The following is an 18,794-nucleotide window of genomic DNA, read 5'->3' as shown; positions in this document are numbered from 1 at the left end:
TTTATTTTGGCTTGTGTAATATCATTCATATTGCTTCACGGTTCGTGTTGAAATGTTATTGTGTATTAACCCTTAGTGTAACGTAAAACGTAATGCAACGTGTTTTTTGTTCCATACATTCCAAGGTCTATGATGGTTGGAAGCGCATTGGTTTCTAACCTTACGAGTGTGTTCACTTATCGCTTGAGAATATAGTGTACTTACCGCGTATATAGTTGGAAAACAGCGGAGCTGTAAATATGTGACTACTAACTACGTGAACGAAAAATATATTTTTTTAAATATGTTCATATAAGCACTTTTTTTTCCTTAATTTTCGTACTGTTTTTTAATGAAAACATACCTTACAACTGTTGGCTTACAATAGCTAAAATCATAATCAATTTTCTACTTGGTAAGTTTTAAAGAAGTCAAAAGTTTAATTGTAGAATAAATGAAGGTCCTCATAAGGTTTTCATTAACAATTAGTTTTGAGAGTAAATTTGGAAAATAATATTAAAATCATATTTCAGCGCCTGAAATCATCACAGGGATTAACGCTTTCAATGTATCAAAACTCGTCCAAAATGACATGCAAAATATTCATCACGGACTAGAACAGGTCATAACTAATAAATAATATAACCGTTATAAAACAGACCCAGCCGTTAAGTGCTGCATTATATGTAATAGGAACGCATGATTCCCTCAAATCATATTACCTGCCTACCTGCATATTTGCAGCATAATGGGAACGCGGCTTACATCCTGACATACGACTCGGACGCGGCTGACCTATTACATAAACGGTTTAGTTTGAACTAGACCGCTATATTTATACTGTTATCTATATGAGCTTTTACGTAAAATCCAATTAATTATATAATTTCAAAGCTTTTGTAAACTTTGAAACAATTAAACACTGTTCGTACGATGTTGTTAGTTGGATTGATAAGCGAAATCAGTTAGTTTCGGTTTGTTGAGTTAAGTTTTTAAGTCCATCTAAACTTACTTAGTTGTATGTTAAACGTACGTATTTGTATATTGAGTTTCTGGTTTTCTTACAGTAAAAACTTTATGCAGATATGGGGTAGAAATTAATAGGAATCATGATTTTACAACGGAGGTAATAACGAATATATGGAACAGGTCATTAGTGAGTCTCTTTACATGCTAGCAATTACCTTTGACATAACAACTACTATGTGGAATAAGCCAAGTAATGAATGCACCTTCTGAACTACTTAGATTTTATATAAAACTGCCGGTTTTGTAAAAATCATAAAAGTTGCACAACTTCCAAAGATATAAAATATCAAGGCAGGTAGTTATGAGATTTATCTATAACTTTAGAATTATTCTTTATTCATTATGTTATTATTATATATCAAACATATAAAAAAATATTTTTTATAAACTCTATTAAAGAAATTTATTAATACTTCTTACGTTGAAACTACATTTATTACTTTAGTAACCTTGCTGCTTTTTTTTTTATTTATTAGAGATGAAAATAAAAATATTCTCACAGTTATATTCAGCACATATTGACATAAAATTCCTTTGAACACAAAACTAAGAGAAAATGAATGAAAACAAAAGATAATGGGGGTAATAAAGTTAAACAAAACAAGAGAGAATAAGACAAAGGAAATATAACATCCGAACATTAAAATTATAATCGTTCGATCGACAAATCAGAATCAAAACGTGTCGAATGCTGAATGAGGATGACATCACTGCCAATTTCACACGACTATGTCGTTTTACATCGTTGTACTAGGTGCGGTTTGGGAGAATATAAGGTTTGCGACAGGTTCTGGAAAAATATAAAAAAAACTTACATTACCTACATGTTAACTCAATAAACATTATCAGTAAAGTTCTTTTAAATTACTATACTATAAATATTATTGGTTAAATTATTTAAATAAACTGAATAGAATAAATGAGATTGTGTATAATTATAGTCAAGGACATTTGAGAACACAATCATGATGGACCTGCAAAACCTTTTGAACTACGCGAGGAATTTGCTAACGGACAGTATCAAGTTATTGCAGTATCCAACACCGTTACAAGCTACAGGGCCGGGAGACTGGTTCTCAAATGAAATCGCCTGTACAAATTACATAACTGTCGTTTTTTTCACCGGTAGGCTTTTTTTGACTAAAAAAGAATCTGCCGTAATTCGACCGAATGTGTTATGTCTGGCATTACATGTATGTTTTCAATTTATAATTTCTGTCAGATGTCCTGTATAATTGCAATCTGCAACACGTAAGGTGATTAGATTATTATAGAAACTTGGTATTTAATGCACAGGTGAGCTATAGTGCCGCTATAAATATAAATATTTACATTCTCCTGCACCCAATATTATTTTGCAGTTTTTTTAAAAAACTTTTAAAGAAAGCGAAAGAAATATAATATGTCTGTTAGCTGAAGTGAAATACGAACTTACGATTCAATATTTTCGTATTTGATTCAACAAGTTTTTACGTAAAAACATATTAGTAGTACTTAGTATTGACCACAAGCGACAATGCCCTCACGTTAGCGTTGTTTTGTTCCGTTATTTTCAAACGAGCTTAGAATTGTTGATAAATGTTGTTAACTTATGATTTTAAACTTGTATTTTAATTTAAAGATACTACACCTAAAAACGACCGGATGTCTACTAACTAATTATTATTAGCGATTCTTGGTAGATTCTTGGTTATGGAAAAAGACAAAATATTATTTACATGTATTCGGGATTTTTTAATTTCCACAGTTATAAATCCAGTATTAGTGGACGTGTTCTACTTATTGATACAGTTATCATCGATTGATCGATTATTCGATCAATTATTAAATTTTATAAACATTTATAGAAAGTTAATAATTGAAGCCTTAGCCAGATATTAATTTTAAAACCAGCGGTTTTAAAGAATTACCAGTAATAAAAACAAATAATCGGATTTAGTTTTCACTCAAACTTCACAAATTAAATAATTAACACAAAGATTTTTGATTTGTTGGAGGTTCGCTTATAACGGGCTGTATCGGCAACCTGCATCCAAGCTTTTAGATAATATCAATGAATTATGATTATAATCAGTACTCTGGGAAATGTCTAACTACATTGACATAAGCATAGACAATAAAAAAAATATAATTTTAGTTCCTGTCGTTACTAGTTTTGAGTTTCCATAGATTATATTTGATTATTTGTATTTACAAATAGTAATATTTAAAGAAATTCATAGTTCTTAAACATAATTCTATTTTACATATTCAAATCTTCAGAATTGTGAAGGTTTGTGTTCAAAATATCTCATACCGTTAATTTGAACGTATGAGATTATCAATAATAAAACTTTAACTCCTTTCTACTGTTATACTAAATCGATAATTTTTAAAATTATTCAAAGTTTAAGTCGAAGCCGATGGCTAAGCCATTAACGAAATTGATTTCTTTGGACCGTTACCTCAACTTGTGCGCGTCCTTTATTCTAAAGATCGTCAAACTTTCGCTTTCCTATCATAACAGAGTTCAAAACCCATTCTAGGCCTATTCTATGTTAACCGTAATAATAAATTTCGATAAGTCGTACGCTTCTATCGACAAAAACATCACAATAGATTAAGTTATGTAAACTTTCTTATACAAAGCAAATTTTATAAAACGTTATTTTCTTTTTATCACTTTCTGTTTAAGTTTTGATAGACCAGTACCGGAAGTTTAAAGTTAAAATAAACTAATACAGAGCCAAGTTTAAATCCTCAATTATAACAATAAGTTAAATGTACATACAGTAATAAATATCGAGTCTGTTGGTGCTAGAATATTGTATTTATCATTAACACGTTAAATGGTAAACTTGTTGCTCAGACGGTATCGTCTTTATAGCAGAACCTGTTTTAATTTTGTTTTTTCGGATCAAAGCGCATTATATAAAAATAAAACCTTGTCTGTGTTAATCTTAGTCCGCTTTGTATAAATTATTACACAATGACTTGTATTTTTATTATATACAAATCATACTTTATTTTATTACTATATATAACTTAATTACATTAAGAGGTCTGGCCTTATGAATTGCGTTCACTGGATTCCCACAAAATATTAATTTTTCAATGAATTTTAGTAAGTTTCATGCATTACAACTACAGCAGAATTTATATTTTCAATTAATAATTAACAAAAAATAGTAAGACCTTAAAAAATATGTTTCGTTTCGACGTAAATTTCAGATCATGGTTACTTATAGAATTGCATTAAATAAACACACGTATCACATAAACCTAGAAAATATCGATTGGAACTTATAATTGACTCTTTTCAATAACTAACATTTACAGAACACTTAAAATTATTTTACAGTATAATTTTATATCGATTTTAACCTCAATAAGCAGTTGAAAATCTTAGAAGTATAGAATGTGAAAAGTAGGCAAATCTAGGCAGTCCGTTACACACATCTATTAATAACGTTTTAGTATCAGAAATCCTTAAACGTCGAATTATATAGCTTCGGCCCTCTTTAAGAATATGAAATCTATCTCAGACGTATTTGATGATCCTAAAAAAAAAATTCGTTGGGCAAAAAAATGGCCTAAATTTTTTGTTGTAAATGGTTATGTGTAGGCTTAAAAGGTTTCTATACGTTACCGTTTCACTTAAATGTTTACAATAAAATTATGTATATATAAGCTTGGTATTTACATTGGGGAAATCGATGGACCGTGGCGATTTATCTTATTGCATGTCATGGGAGGGCCAGACTACATTGATTAATGACGTGAATAAAATGCAATTATAATTTGTTCAATATCATAGTTGAACCTTATATTCCGTTATCGTCTTTCACTATAACGAAGGGTTATAACCCTTCTTCCTCCTTTTATTAAAAGTTTTAGTGTCCTTACGCAAATATATTTGAAAATATTGTGCTAGACAAAGTTCAACAAAAAGACAGAAAAAAGACAAATAAATAAAACATTAAGAAAGACAGTTAATACTAAGTGCAGTTAGATTGATGAAAAAAGTAGAGCTATTAGAAAATTCACCTGAAACAGAAGAAGAAAACATCATGCTTTTCAGAGTTAAGTCTGGAGATTTAAATATACTACAAGAGGAAGGAGAAATCAGATGTAATAATAAAAAAAAAATTAAATAGGAGGTTTTAAAAAAAGAATAATTTCTACTCAAACAGTGTTCATGAAGTCAGGCAGAATCTTTATGATATTTTTTGAAGTTTTTCATTTTTAAATTTTCTATTCTATTTTTAATATTGGTTTTTTTGTTGTCAATCGACATCAAATTACCATAAAGAAGCTTTAATATAATTCTATTATTTAAAAAAGGTGATTAAATGAAAAGTGCTAACGTGGAACCCTAGTATATGATACATAATAGAAATGTCACGTTCTTAATTTGAACTTTTATTTCTCCAAAAGTTGAACTTAAATATATCCATCTATAATTATAAATTATATAAAATTAATTTTACAACATTCATAACGCTTATTTTACAACTATATATTGTATAATATTTTATACAATTTCTTAATATCATTCTGCTATTAGTATTTCATATCAAAGTTTTGTTTCATTTCAAATTTCAAAGGCTTGGACTAAATATTTGTTATTAAATATTACTATCAAGAAATTAACTATTAATATCAAGAAATATAAAAAATAATAATGAAATATCGAACTATGCTGCTACAATTGAAAATTTAATTGCATCAAGAACCAGCTACCATTTCGAAAATGATCACAATAAGAGAGAATGTATTCAGATTTCTTTAACACGCTCCAGGTATTTGAATGTGGTCTTCCGCTTTTGTTAATTCATATTATGCAAATAGCTTTAATAGTTTGATGCTCTGTTGGAGTAATATTATGAAGAAATTAAATTTAAAAAATCTAAATTATTTTGTAGGATGTAATATTTACCAGCGAAACGTGTAGGTACATACTAAATATAATATATGTATATATGAGAAACTTCATTTTGTTTTTTATTCCGTTTATCTGTTTATCATTACTTTTCCTGTGTTAGATTACTAGAATAACATTGTTTCTGTTTTTCCACGCCAAAGTATATCTCTTGGTAGTTACCAAAGTACAAATTTTTACACAATAAAATTCGGTCAATTTATATGATAAATAACAAATAGTTATACTATCATATCTTTTGAATAATGTAATTATAATATTTAAGACTACAAGGCCATGAAACATCGAAGTGCCAAATATGTCAAGTTGTCGTCACGAACGTAGACCATTGTTTGGTATCCGCTTGAGTCGTTCCTTATTTGTGATAATCACTTGCTTAGAATGCCAGATGAAATAAACTCTACGATACAACTATTCAATGTTATTTTATAGATGTCAATAAAATATAGATTTCAGTCTATTTGTTGCAATTTTATGGGAGAGGGAAGGGCAAACTCATGATTCTATCAAAATATAAATCAAAAATCATGTGAAGTTTTAAAAATCTGTTCCATTTAATGCTTTCATGCTTTTAAACCATAATTAATACTTATTTACAACCTTACTAAATTCATTGTTCTTCGCACTACAGCCTATCAAAGCCATTAATTGCCTTATCATTTCCAGACAGCAAAGGAAGCGTATTTAAAGGTCGCGATTTGGATCAGAACCCGGACTATTTCCTTGTTTCAAACATGTTTTTTATTAATACTTAGTATCCATCTTAAGTAAAATAAACAACGTTTTAATTTCTTGTGTTTTTCAAAACTCAACTACCAGGTTGTAAAAAGCTGTTTGGTAATATTTTTAGCTCAATATTTTTTAGAAAAAAACGGTAATTATACCTAAATGTAACAAAGTTAAGAACTTTGTGCAGCCGTTTTGCCTTGAACTCGTTTGTGTACTTATATAATATTAAATTGTAAAGGCCAAACAATCTAGTAAATAACTTTTTAAGCTAAAGCAACAAACATCTTACTTATAAAATATTTCTTGCTTTTTGTTGTTAATATACCTAATGTTTAGTTTGAACTTACCAAGGAGGACTCATTTTTGTAAGCATACTACAACTGCTAACTGGCTATGTCTGTCAGATTGTAACCAATACATCTCTCAATACCAGGGTCACTCTGAGTCGAAGGGGGCAAAGAAACGGGAGAAAAGTACGAGCGGGAACGGCAACAAACCAACCCGCGGCGTCGCCACATCTTTCGGGTTCCGTCGAAGGCCAGCAAGCAGTTCACGTGCTGATGATAACGCGCGAAGAAAACAAAAACCTCAAGACAAAAATGGAAATGGTGGTTTGTATAAAACGAAATAAATGACAAGCTTGCATGATTATTTTAATTTTGTAGTTGCATGCACGTCTCTGTTTGTTAAATACTAAATGTGATGGCGTGTTTCCATAAAGACTGACGTGAGTAAGTGAAATAATTTTAATAAAAGACACATTAATAATTCAAGTGCATGTGGCATAAGTATAATATTATCATTATTTCAATATCATGTTTTTTAATACTTCTAATATTTTAGGCTCCACTGAAGATCTTAGAGCTGAGGAGGTATTGTCGGGTCGATCGACTCCACTCGCCCGACCGAGAAAGGAAACATCCGGCCAACCTCTTCGTTCAAATAGGTAATATTTGAATACAAGTTAAGGCACATATTAAAATTTGAAATATAAGAATTGTGTTTAATTAGATTTGTGTTTAATAGTAATTACAATTTTTCTCTATGCTATCTTCTATTACAAGAGACACTGATGTTTTTTTAGCTAAATTAAATAGATCTAGAAGTTTGGTTTGACACTTATGACGAGGGCTCATTATAAATATTATAAATTTTGAAGAATTAACTCAAACACCAATAAAATTGTAATAAATAAATTTTAGAAATTCCTTAATTTTAACGCAAATGAAGTAATAGCACCGGTGCTATTAAAATTTTATAGGCGCCTTAATTTATTTAATTTAGTAATGTTTGACCTCCGTTACTAATAAGCAAAATAGTAGTATAACAATAATGATAAGTGCATAATTAAAAATAATTATTATTCTGCTAATTAAATAACGTTGTTTTCCTGTTGTTACATAAACCGACAACAGAGGCAATCTTTTTAAATATCTAATAATATGTAATATATAATTACTAGCTAAATACGTTTCAAAACTTCATGAAATTAATATAAAATGTGAATGTAGGGCTTCAGTTCTCAGGGTTTTAATTTTATTATTAGTACTCCTATGTATCTTATTGTAGTTCTAGCTATTTTTGTTTTGTAAAAGTTTAAACATAGATTTCTAACACATTTGTATTTCAAACAGTACCTACAGTACGTCTTAATCCCTTAGGTTCGGTTTCAGACAGCCACACAGTAAGACGGCGAAGGTTAGTGACGTGAGCGTCGTCGCTGAACACGCCTTCGCTCCGCCCAAAGACAAGGAGACGATCAATAACAATGCTCTAGGTTTGTGTTGCATAAAGCCATCATTTTCATTTAAGTTTTTGATTTAATATTAAAATTCTTTGCATTCGTTATAAACAGTTCATCAAGACATAAAACCTTTAACTGTTTTACGTACAAAACTTAAGTTTTCAATATCAGGCGTCATGACCTTTTTTTAAAAAAATTACTAATTTGGTAAAACTCTATTAGATTTTGAATGTAATTTAGGACTCAAGAATTTTAGAAACTCTTACAGATAATTTAGAGACTTCAAGACATCATAACGCGTAAAAAAAACCTTGATGTATTACTATGTAGTCAATAATTTTTTTTTATTGAGTACCTTCAGTTTAAGAATATAAGACGAAGAAAGAAATTTTAATTTTTTTTTTCAATGTTCATATTGGCACTATTCACAGTTAAGGCTAGTTTTAGTCTTCAATATTTAAGGTATCTTCAACAAACTAATTTGAATCCATTACAGTAGACTTTAAATACATATATGTTTTTAATTACTAAGAAAGCTTTCTAGATAATTTTCATTTGGCTCAACCAATCCATAACAGTTTTATTTCATAGTTAATGTTATAATTCATATTCTTGTATCCGCAGAGAAACGAAACCCCAACACCCATAACCTGCCGTTAATACCAACTCAAGTGTCTTCGACTGGCGTCACTAACATCATCGGTTCCACTGGAGTTCCCAAACCTGTCACCAAGCAAACTGTCATATTAACGTACCAGCCGCAACAATTGTCCTTGCAAGTAAGCTTTCCTTAATGAATTTGGCAGAATATATTTTACAGTTGCGAATACACGAACGAAGCAATATTTCTTCCATGCGTTGCCTTCATTCTGACAAATTAAGAACTGTTACGTAGATTGACTTTTGGTACTGCTAGGTTTATATTGTACTTTATTTTGTATTTTACTTTTGAGCTCAACTTCAACATAGATGCATAGTATGTTGTATAGCAGAAGATTGCAACCTTCTTATGCCAACACAATCTCCGGTTCGATATATTAGGAATCTTGTCTAGAATTGGATTGAGCGGATGAAGCCTAATATAAATCCAGGTGGATAGTCTAAGTTGGTTTGACATCTATTGATCTAAAATTTTGCGAAACGAAAAATATATATTTACGGTAAACCTCCACCGAAATGGATAGCATTCAACAAAGAACATTTGTTTGACACAACGATTAACCAATCAATAGTGTTCATGCTTAAGTCCTAATAGGTTTATTGTTAAGAAGGCAAGCGTTTCATTAACCTTGACATAGACTTTGACATGCTAACAGTAAAGAATTCAAACACGTAATATATTACGTGATTGTTTACTTTACTGATCCAAACATTTTGTTAATGCTTGGACTATACTTGCTCTTGAACCAATTTAATTATTGTTTATGAAACGAATCAAAATATATTGCATTATAAGGATGGTCGTAAGCAACGTTCAGAACAGTCCCATGTCCGCGGCACGTCTGTTCCGCGCTCGTTGTCTGAAGCGAAGCCACCTGGAAAATACACCTTCCAGACGAATCAACTGCCTCGACCCCAGTATCCATCCGTAAAGAACATTGATGCTAAAACTACTAAACAGGTGAGGATATTCCTCTCAATCTCTTTTGAATTTTTTTTTAGTATTTAACAAAAAAACTACAACTTATTCTAAGAGGCGCTACTATTTATCATAGAGAGCTGTAAAAAATTCCATAGAAAATAATATTAATCGAACTAAATACATAATCAAATGATTCCGGTGCTGACGTAACGTTGTCATAGTAAAAAAAAGTAAGTTGTTGTTTTATTTCAAAATAGCCGAAGTCATTCAAAGCCGAGAGAATGGTAAAGCACCTAATAAAATATGATATTATGATACTTTACTTCCCTTGGAACAAAAATTTCTTTTTATATTTACGTGGGTGTCATTTACATCTTATTATATACCTTATGTTATAGGCAGAAGAAATCATATTACATTGAAGTCAGAAATAGGTCATCCGTCATCTATTTCAGGGCGGTTGGTTTTGAAACCAAAGTAAAAATATCATTGCAGTGTGCATTCGTCTGTGCTACATGAGATAATGATCACAAGATATTTTTTATTTCTTTTATTATAAATAATATAAATAGATTCATGATTTAATTTTTTTCTATTCTGTATATTAATAAGTCCATTTGGATAACAAGATTAAATTATTCTTCGGTTTGCTTTAAAAGATAAATTAATTAATATAATCTGAATAACAAAGCCGGTCACACTTGACAGAATAGTGAAAGAGACTGTGAGCAAGTTGCGTATCCCCTGCATGTAGTGTAGCAATTAAATAACCTCTTTAATATTATTTATCTATTTTTTTTTTTTTTTTTTTTTTTTTTTTTTTTTTTTTTTTTTTTTTTTTTTGGTTTCGGGTTGGAAAATCCTCATGGAGCCCCGTCGCCCTCGGGGAAGGGCGAAGGGGACTGTCAGACTCTTACTGACTAAAAACCAACCCGTGTTCCTCATGTACCCGTATGTCAAAGGGGCGGGTATCGCCAAAGCATTCGTCGCCACCCCCCCGACAAGTATTGACCCACCAGATGGTCAGGTGGGCCCCGTCAGCCGCTCTGCGGCCGTCACCCGGCCACAGGACTCAACTATGAGGCGCGCGCGGGACACACGCCGCCGCCTCGAAGCCTGCAACTGTTCGGACGACACGATGCCCCGAATCTGTCGTCCACAGGCCGCGCTCTACGGTGGCCGGAATTCGGCCACCCTTCGGCGCCCAATGCGTCTGCTGCGGGAGGGGAGAGAGAAGGCAGCCTCTCTCTCTCTTTCCGCCGCCTCCTTTGCGAGCATCACAGCCTCGCAAAAGGTGGCGACGGCACACCACCCTGACTCGCTCCCTACCATAGCAGACACTACAGTCGGAAGCGAGAGATTTCCCGCATCGCCTATAGCCGCGACCAAGTCACGGCGCTGCTCGGCCCAAGCTGGGCACTCCGCCAACGTATGCAGCGCCGTATCATTGCGGCCGTCACCACAATGGTGGCACTGGGACGTCTGCTCCCGGCCTATACGACAAAGGTACTTCCCGAAACACCCGTGTCCGGTGAGTACCTGCGTCAGCCGGAAGCTGAGGGCGCCGTGGCTCCTATTGAGCCACCTCTCGAGAACAGGCCTTACCGCCGCTACAGCGGCGTGACCGGCCGTGGGTTGCGCTAAGCGCGTCTGCCACTCTGCCACTAGGACCTGGCGGAGCTCCGCCCTCCGTGCTTCAATCTGTCGAGGCATCAGGCGTTCGCCTCGCTCGACCGCCTCTACGCGCCACCAATAGAGCGACGTGAGGAGCTTTGCTTCGAGGTCCCAGGGGGGGGATCCGGCTAGGAGGCTCGCTGCCTCAAAGGAGGTTGTACGGTACCCTCTTATGACCCTAATAGCCATCACGCGCTGCGGCCTTCGCAGCGCAGCGACGTTGCGGGCCGTCAGGGCCTCTGCCCACACGGGCGCAGCGTATAGAGCCATCGACCGTAAGACCCCCATGTAGAGTCTCCGGCATGAGCATTCGGGCCCCCCCAGGTTGGGCAGCAAGCGCGAGAGTGCAGAAGCGGTGACCAACAACCTAGGGGCAAGCCGTGTAAAGTGCGGCCCGAAGTTCCACCGACTATCGAGGATTAGTCCAAGGTACTTCATTGTCGACTCGACAGCGATGGAGACTCCGCCTACTGTGATGCTGGACCTCGAAGGCGGCTTCATCCTTGGCCCATGGAAACAGATGGCCTCAGACTTGTGCAATGCCACCTCTAAGCCTAGCCGCCGTATTCTTCCCACGACATGCGCGACACCAGCAGTTGCACGTATGGCCGCTTGACGGTACGACTTTCCACGCGCTGTAACTAGCGTATCGTCGGCATAACAAATGACGCCGACACCGTGAAGAAGCGCACCGCGTAGAGCCCAGTCGTACCCTACATTCCACAGTAGCGGCCCCAAAACCGAACCCTGCGGAACGCCGCACGACGTCTCTCGTCGACCCCATTCTTCTCGACCCGGGTACACCACAGATCGTTCTGACAAATATGCCTCGACAATGCGTTGTAGGTAACGCGGCACCGCATGGTACCGCAGTGCCTCTCGTATGGTGTTCCAGGGCAAAGTGTTAAAAGCATTGGCGATGTCGAGCGACACCGCCATGACCACCTCACCTCGAGCGACTGCCTCCTCCGTGAGGGTCTTCACGCGCATGATCGCATCCACTGTGGAGCGCCCCTGGCGAAAACCATATTGGTTGTCCGCCAAATCCGGTCCCACCCTTGTCATGTGCTGGACGAGGCGACTGGCGATGATTCGCTCAAAGATCTTACACACTTCATCCAGCAACACGATTGGCCTATACGCAGATGGTGAGTCTGCGGGGCGCCCCTCCTTTTTAAGTAGGACCAGCTTTCCTGTCTTCCACTGGCTGGGAAACTGGCCCCGCTCCAAACATGCGGTTAAGAGCCTCGCTAGACGGGGCCCGAGAGCCTTCATGACTAGGACCCAAGCACGGCCTGGAATGCCGTCGGGTCCTGGAGCGGTGTTCCTGATGCGGGACACCGCCACTCTCAACTCTACCCGGGTCACTTCGGGCACGTCATGCTCAATACCATCTTCCGCGTCGGGCAGATTGTGAGGTGAAACCATAACCGGTGGCGTGTGTTCTGGTCTCGACGGAAACAACGCAGAAATCACCTCCTCCAGAAGCTGTGGTTGGAGACTTCGGGACAGTGGGGGAGCCCATCGACGCAACTTGCCCCGTACCATGAGGTAGGGGCGTCCCCACGGCTCTCGATCCAGAGTCTCCAACAGCACTTTGTTGGCCTGGGTCTTTGCCTGGACAATGGCTAGCTGAAGGGCTTTCTTCGCCTCTCTATAGCGGTTGTATAGTTCCGCCTCTTCCTGTTCTGCCGTCGCTGTAAAGGGACCGCGGCGTCTCCTTCTTCGGAACCTCGCGTACCGACGTCTTACCTGCGTACAAGCGATGCGCAACTGTGCAATCGACTGCGACCACCAGTACACTTGACGCCTGGATGGTAAAGGCCGAACTCGGGGCATACCAGCGTCGCAGATATGCGACATGCTCTCCCGGAACCACTCCGCCTCCTCGTTGATGTTGGTTGGCCTGTCTGGATAGTCCAGCCAAGCCTTCACGATAGAAGCCTCGAGAAGAGCCTCCCTGTCCAGCCGCTTCAACGCCCAACGCGGACCATCTCCAATGCCCACCGGAGCCTCTTGAACCGGCCCAACCGAGGTCTGGGTGGAGACGCTAAATCGAATATATCGATGATCGGACAGCGTCTCTACCTCCTCTAGGACGCGCCAGTCGTGGACAGTGCGCGCAAGATCGGGGCTAGCGAATGAAAGATCCACTATAGACCCACCCCGCTGTCGCACGCACGTCTGCACGGAGCCTCGGTTCAAGAGAAGCAGGCCCTGCTCGACTGCCCACTCTTCCACTAACTCACCCCGCGCATTCGTAGCTGGGGAACCCCAAGCCGTAGATTTGGCATTGAAGTCCCCTAGGACAATCACGGGACAAGGACGGCTGCGATTGATTACCGTGCCCAACTCCAGGATGATATCCTCCATGTCGGCGAGAGAATGGCTGGGGGCAAAGTACACCCCCACAACCATAACTTTTTCCCACATTGTCGCGACATAACCCCGTCCTCGGGTGACCGCCTCGAAAGGAGAGGTGTTGGCGGCAGACCTCATAATCAGCGCTACCGAACAGTTCGTATCGCACACCCAGTCATCCCTAGGTGGCACAATATAAGGTTCAGCGACAACTGCCACATCGATCGACCACTGCGCCATACTCTGGAGCAAGAGATCCTGAGCCCTGGCACAGTGGTTTATGTTGGCTTGGAGGAGATGACGTAGGGCCATTATTGTGTGTCCATGGCGGTTGTCTCCTCCCTGACTCTCGGCGAATGTACTGCCGCAACCGGCGGGTGAACCGGTTGGGAGGAGCTGGTTGCCTTCTTGGTCCTATCCGTGATACTAGCCGGTGGATGAGCCGGTTGACTCCTAGTATTGTTCTTCTTGGGCCGGGCACAGGCCTTTGACCCAGTCTGGTGGTCGGCTGGCTTGCCAGATGCCGCACAGATGACACAGTGCGGCGTGGCAGTGCAAGTGCCAGCTTTATGACCGGGCTGACCGCAGCGGAAGCACAATTGGCTGCGGTCTACCCCAGCGGTACAGCGTGCCCCTGCATGTCCTTCTTCTAAACAGCGATAACACCGGTATGGCTTTGGAGCTAGGAGCACGACCTGCGCCGAGACCCATCCAACTTGAAGCCGTTTTTCTTTTATCTTTTTGGCCGCCGCTACGGGACAGCTGACAAGAATTGTCCCGAGACCGGATACACCCCGGCGTATCATGCCCGTTTTTATTTGATCCGGCGGGCATCCTCCCAGCTTGGAGACGGCAGCGGTGACCTCTTCTTGCGTGACAGAATCATCCAGGCCTGAAATGCGCAGATCTGCGCACTTGGTTGGCCTGGACACTCTTACATCATCCGAGCCTAGAGACACCCTAAGTCTATCAGCGAGGGCATCTGCTTTGGGACCACTAGAAGATCCCGATATCTCCAGTAGGCGACCGCCGGTAGCAGTTGTTTTGCACCGGAGACCCGTTATACCGAGATCACTAAGCGAAATCTCAGCTTTCGCTTTTGCCAGGATCCCGGCATATGTGAGGCCCCTCTCCTCCGCCCCTGGCTTCAGAGTGAGAACCACTGCTGTAGAGCGGGGTATACTGAGCCTCGCGGTCTGGCACTTGTCCGCCGCTTTTTCCTTCTGGGCCTGCTTTTTGGCCCTCTGGCGAGCCGTTTTACGTTTTTTGGCGGCGCCCGCAACTGTCCACTCCGCCTCAGCTCTAGTGGAGGGTTCGCGCGTTCCTGACCTAACAGTTTGTACACGCGGAGCCGTATCACCTGCCTTTTTGGCCAGTTTGGCCTCTTTTTTTAACTGCCTATTCGATTTAGGCCCCGCAGTTTCCTTTTGCGAGGCGGCAGTTGGAGCAGTCATCTTTTGTGTGGCAGCAGTCACTTGGTCAGCACGGGGCACTGCGGCTTTGGCCGCATATATCGTCGCCGATGTGCTACGTTGGTCTGCAGCTATGGGGGGACGTAAAATCCTCCCCTCAAGCACCGAGAAGCGCGCGTTGAAACTCGCCATCTCCTGACGGATCAGGCGAATCAACTCCATCTCCTGTGACGTCTGTTGCTTCGACGGCTGTGACGGCAACTGCGGTAGCGGTGTTGCGTGTGGAAGACCCACCTCCCGCCTCAGCTGCTCGCGACGGAAGTTGGCCATCTCTGCCTTGAGCTCTTCGTGCTCCTTTCGGAGCTCCGCCATTTGCGCTGTGAGCTTTTCATTCTGGGCCCGCAGCAGCACCGTCTCCTCCGTTGTAGTGCGAGTTAAAAGCACCTGAGCACTTTCCAGAATGGAGGCCGTGGCCTCTTTAAGTGCTTTCTGGCTGCAGCCGCTAAGGCCCTTGGAGACCTTGCTCACCCTTTTTATTGCTGCAACCGCGTCGGCCATTCTTTGATTAAGATCGGAGGCAGGTAGCTCTTCTGCCTCAACTCCTATGTCAGAGACGGCAGACGAAGATTCCAACAGGCGAGTGACTCTCCCTTCCATCACCTTTTTCGTCAGAGCCGCAATCTGTCGCTCATCCTCCTCTAACTTTTCGGCGACTGCTGCGGCTTTCATTGCAGCCGCAGCCTCACGCCTGGTTTGACCGATACCAACATATTTGCCCGTAGTAGCAGGCCTACCTCTCCCTCTTTTTTTGGTACCGACCTTAGGGGCTGGCATTACTGTGTCACTTAAGACCGAGTCTGTCCCTGAGTCTGCACCCTCCCTCGGGCGTTTGCGTAAGCGTTTTGAATTTACGCTCGCCACACTCATACGGCTTGACGCGCTATCGGAATCCGGCAGCACGCCCATTTGCTCAATTAGTACCAGAGGTACTTTTCCACCCACTACGTCATTTTTTGTGTTTGTTTTATTTAATAAGTTCTCCATTTTGGTCCCACGAGTATAAAGCAAAACAGGTCACCCCGGGCAGAGGCTTAAATACCCGGGTAAGCCTACATACTGCTGGGGGCGGCAGGTACCAGCAGGTGGGAGCGCTAACGACCGTATGCCCAACGACCATTCATCCCCTCGCCGCGCTCCCGAAACTTAGGTTTGGGTGGTTTTTTATCTTAGAGGTGTCCTTCCTCTGAGGCCGGGCAGTTAAGCCAAGCCCCTCGACAGCGGCATTAAACATGCCTCCGTCCGCTGTCCGGCCAACCCGAATCAGCGGACCTGCCGAAAGATTTGCTCTTTAATGAATAAGGAGACAAAACAAAGCCAGCTAAGATGCGCCTACACCTAAGCGGGTGTGGTCGCGTCCTCGCCTAATCGACTACTTCGATAGGGCAGGAGCGACCCATCCTGCAGAGCTCCGAACAATAATACTCCTCTAGTCCACCCCCCGAGAAGAGATTATTGGCCGTGACTTACAGTGCACTAGGGCCAGCGACTGCTCTTCTGGGGGATTTTCCGCTAACCTGGACCCAAGGAGGTCAAGCTCCCTCCCCTATTGACTGACTGCACCGGTTACCCGGTGGGCGATGGGGTCGTCACGTCCCGACGCCGGGATTAATATTATTTATCTGTGTTGAGTTTCTTTATAACGAAATTGAAACCGTCTTACATTACACGCTTCTCTTTTTTATTTAATTTAATTAAATTTATTTTGGCTAAAAGGATTAATTTGAGCTGGTAATATATATTTTTCGAATATTGTCTTGGAATAATTTTATTATTTGCTAGTTTGTAAGTCATCCAAATTAAATTTAGTTCTAACTACAGTATAAGTGAATGTTACCTAGATCTTAAGATATATTTAGGTTTGTTACTCTCTTGTGCATTGTGCTTTACCGATTCTCAAAGGGACATTTCGACATAGTCTATTGAAACGTGAAAGCTGTCGCATCGTTATTTTGTATTATGTTTATGATATAATATAAAATGGTTATTGTTTTAATTATTATATTAGAAAGTAGAGTGAAAGTTTTAGTGTTTACAAAAGTGGTTTTATATTTCAGGTTGTCAACAACACAAGAAAGGCCGGCGCTGTCGATGGTTGGAGAGAAGGTACAATTTGGACTTAGTGTCCTTATGAATTATTTTTTTGTTTATAAAAATAAAATTTAATTTCTTTAAAAAAAACTTTTTTCAACACATTAATGGTGTTCGGAAAAAATTCTAATATTTTGGAGAATAAGTAGTTTAGAAATTATCATATATGATCAAAAATTAAAAAGTTTTTCAATGGCTTTACAAATAAAAAAAGTAAAATAAAAGGCATTCAACTTTCAGTACTAGAATAATATATACAAAAGTAGTCAAAGTTTCGGTCGCATTTGGGTGATTAAGTAACAAATACACACACACATACAAACTTCCCATATATAGTATGATGACTTACGGGAGAGATTTTTGTTTTCCAGAGGTTGGGGTAGGGTCAAGCATTGGTGATATGAAATGAATTGCCAAAAATATTCTGTATAATGTTCTTTCAAGGCACAGGATCCGCGGTATCCTGTGATTCTGGCGTATGGACGGGTGGCGAGGCCGATCTATCACCACGCTCTCGACGACGACCCCGAAACCTGGAGATGGTGATGAGAGGAACCCATAATTTCCACCTCAGAGAACTGCAAGTAGCTGATCTTGATATAATGGGTATGTGTGCAAAATATACATTCATGTAATATAATACGCATACATGTAATATAGCATAAGTATCACTTATAAAGGCTAAAAATCATGACTTTTGTTATTTGTTGTTGATGGTTAAAGTTTACTTAAGAATCCTGATTATATTTAATTTTTAAAATTTATTGCCTTTCAAGTTGCTATCACTTAGATTTTAACGAATTTTGGTAACATTCAGTTAAACCTTGTATTAGTTGTGACGTCTGTAAGCTATTTACATAATATAAAGCGTCCTGGATTTCAAGTTAATCCTTTTTGCTGGTTTCAGATGACGCGGTAGTAACTGGTCACGCGGTCATTCCACTCCCAAAGTTACCAAGTTCATTTAACGAAGAGTCATCACCAGAGTATGAAATGCCAGAACCTACCTTTGCTCCAACATCACCTATAACAACCAAATCCGCATTTATCGAACCAGTACAAAGAGATGACTCACCTATGTCCACTCTAGATCGATACAGGAATAGAAGTAGGCCTAGCAGAATTCAAACAAACATCGAATTCAAAGATGAAGAGAAATTTGTCCTAGACAGAGCACAGCCTGAAATACTTAACAAACAGGTAAATGAATAAATA

The 18,794-nt window shown here is 39.5% G+C and overlaps 1 protein-coding gene across 5 annotated transcripts in view; it reads left to right on the top strand.

Annotated features, from left to right (window-relative positions):
• LOC116767078 (uncharacterized) overlaps positions 1 to 18,794 on the top strand; it is a 55,223-nt gene that overhangs the window by 14,406 nt on the left and 22,023 nt on the right. For 4 of the 5 annotated variants that reach the window (XR_009752667.1, XM_061521465.1, XM_032657244.2 and 1 more), the window contains exons 2-9: positions 7,092 to 7,269; positions 7,502 to 7,604; positions 8,320 to 8,435; positions 9,027 to 9,181; positions 9,859 to 10,023; positions 17,546 to 17,594; positions 18,024 to 18,185; positions 18,487 to 18,779. Coding sequence is in view for 4 of the 5 variants with exons in the window: in XM_061521465.1 (XP_061377449.1) it covers positions 7,092 to 7,269; positions 7,502 to 7,604; positions 8,320 to 8,435; positions 9,027 to 9,181; positions 9,859 to 10,023; positions 17,546 to 17,594; positions 18,024 to 18,185; positions 18,487 to 18,779 (1,221 nt within the window). In the remaining variant the exon portion in view is untranslated. The remainder of the gene's footprint in view (positions 1 to 7,091; positions 7,270 to 7,501; positions 7,605 to 8,319; positions 8,436 to 9,026; positions 9,182 to 9,858; positions 10,024 to 17,545; positions 17,595 to 18,023; positions 18,186 to 18,486; positions 18,780 to 18,794) is intronic. The other variant, XM_061521464.1, reaches the window with a different exon arrangement.

This window comes from Danaus plexippus, chromosome 10, assembly GCF_018135715.1.
Source record: "Danaus plexippus chromosome 10, MEX_DaPlex, whole genome shotgun sequence".
NCBI lineage: Eukaryota > Metazoa > Arthropoda > Insecta > Lepidoptera > Nymphalidae > Danaus > Danaus plexippus.
This window is presented reverse-complemented; position numbering and strand designations above follow the sequence as displayed.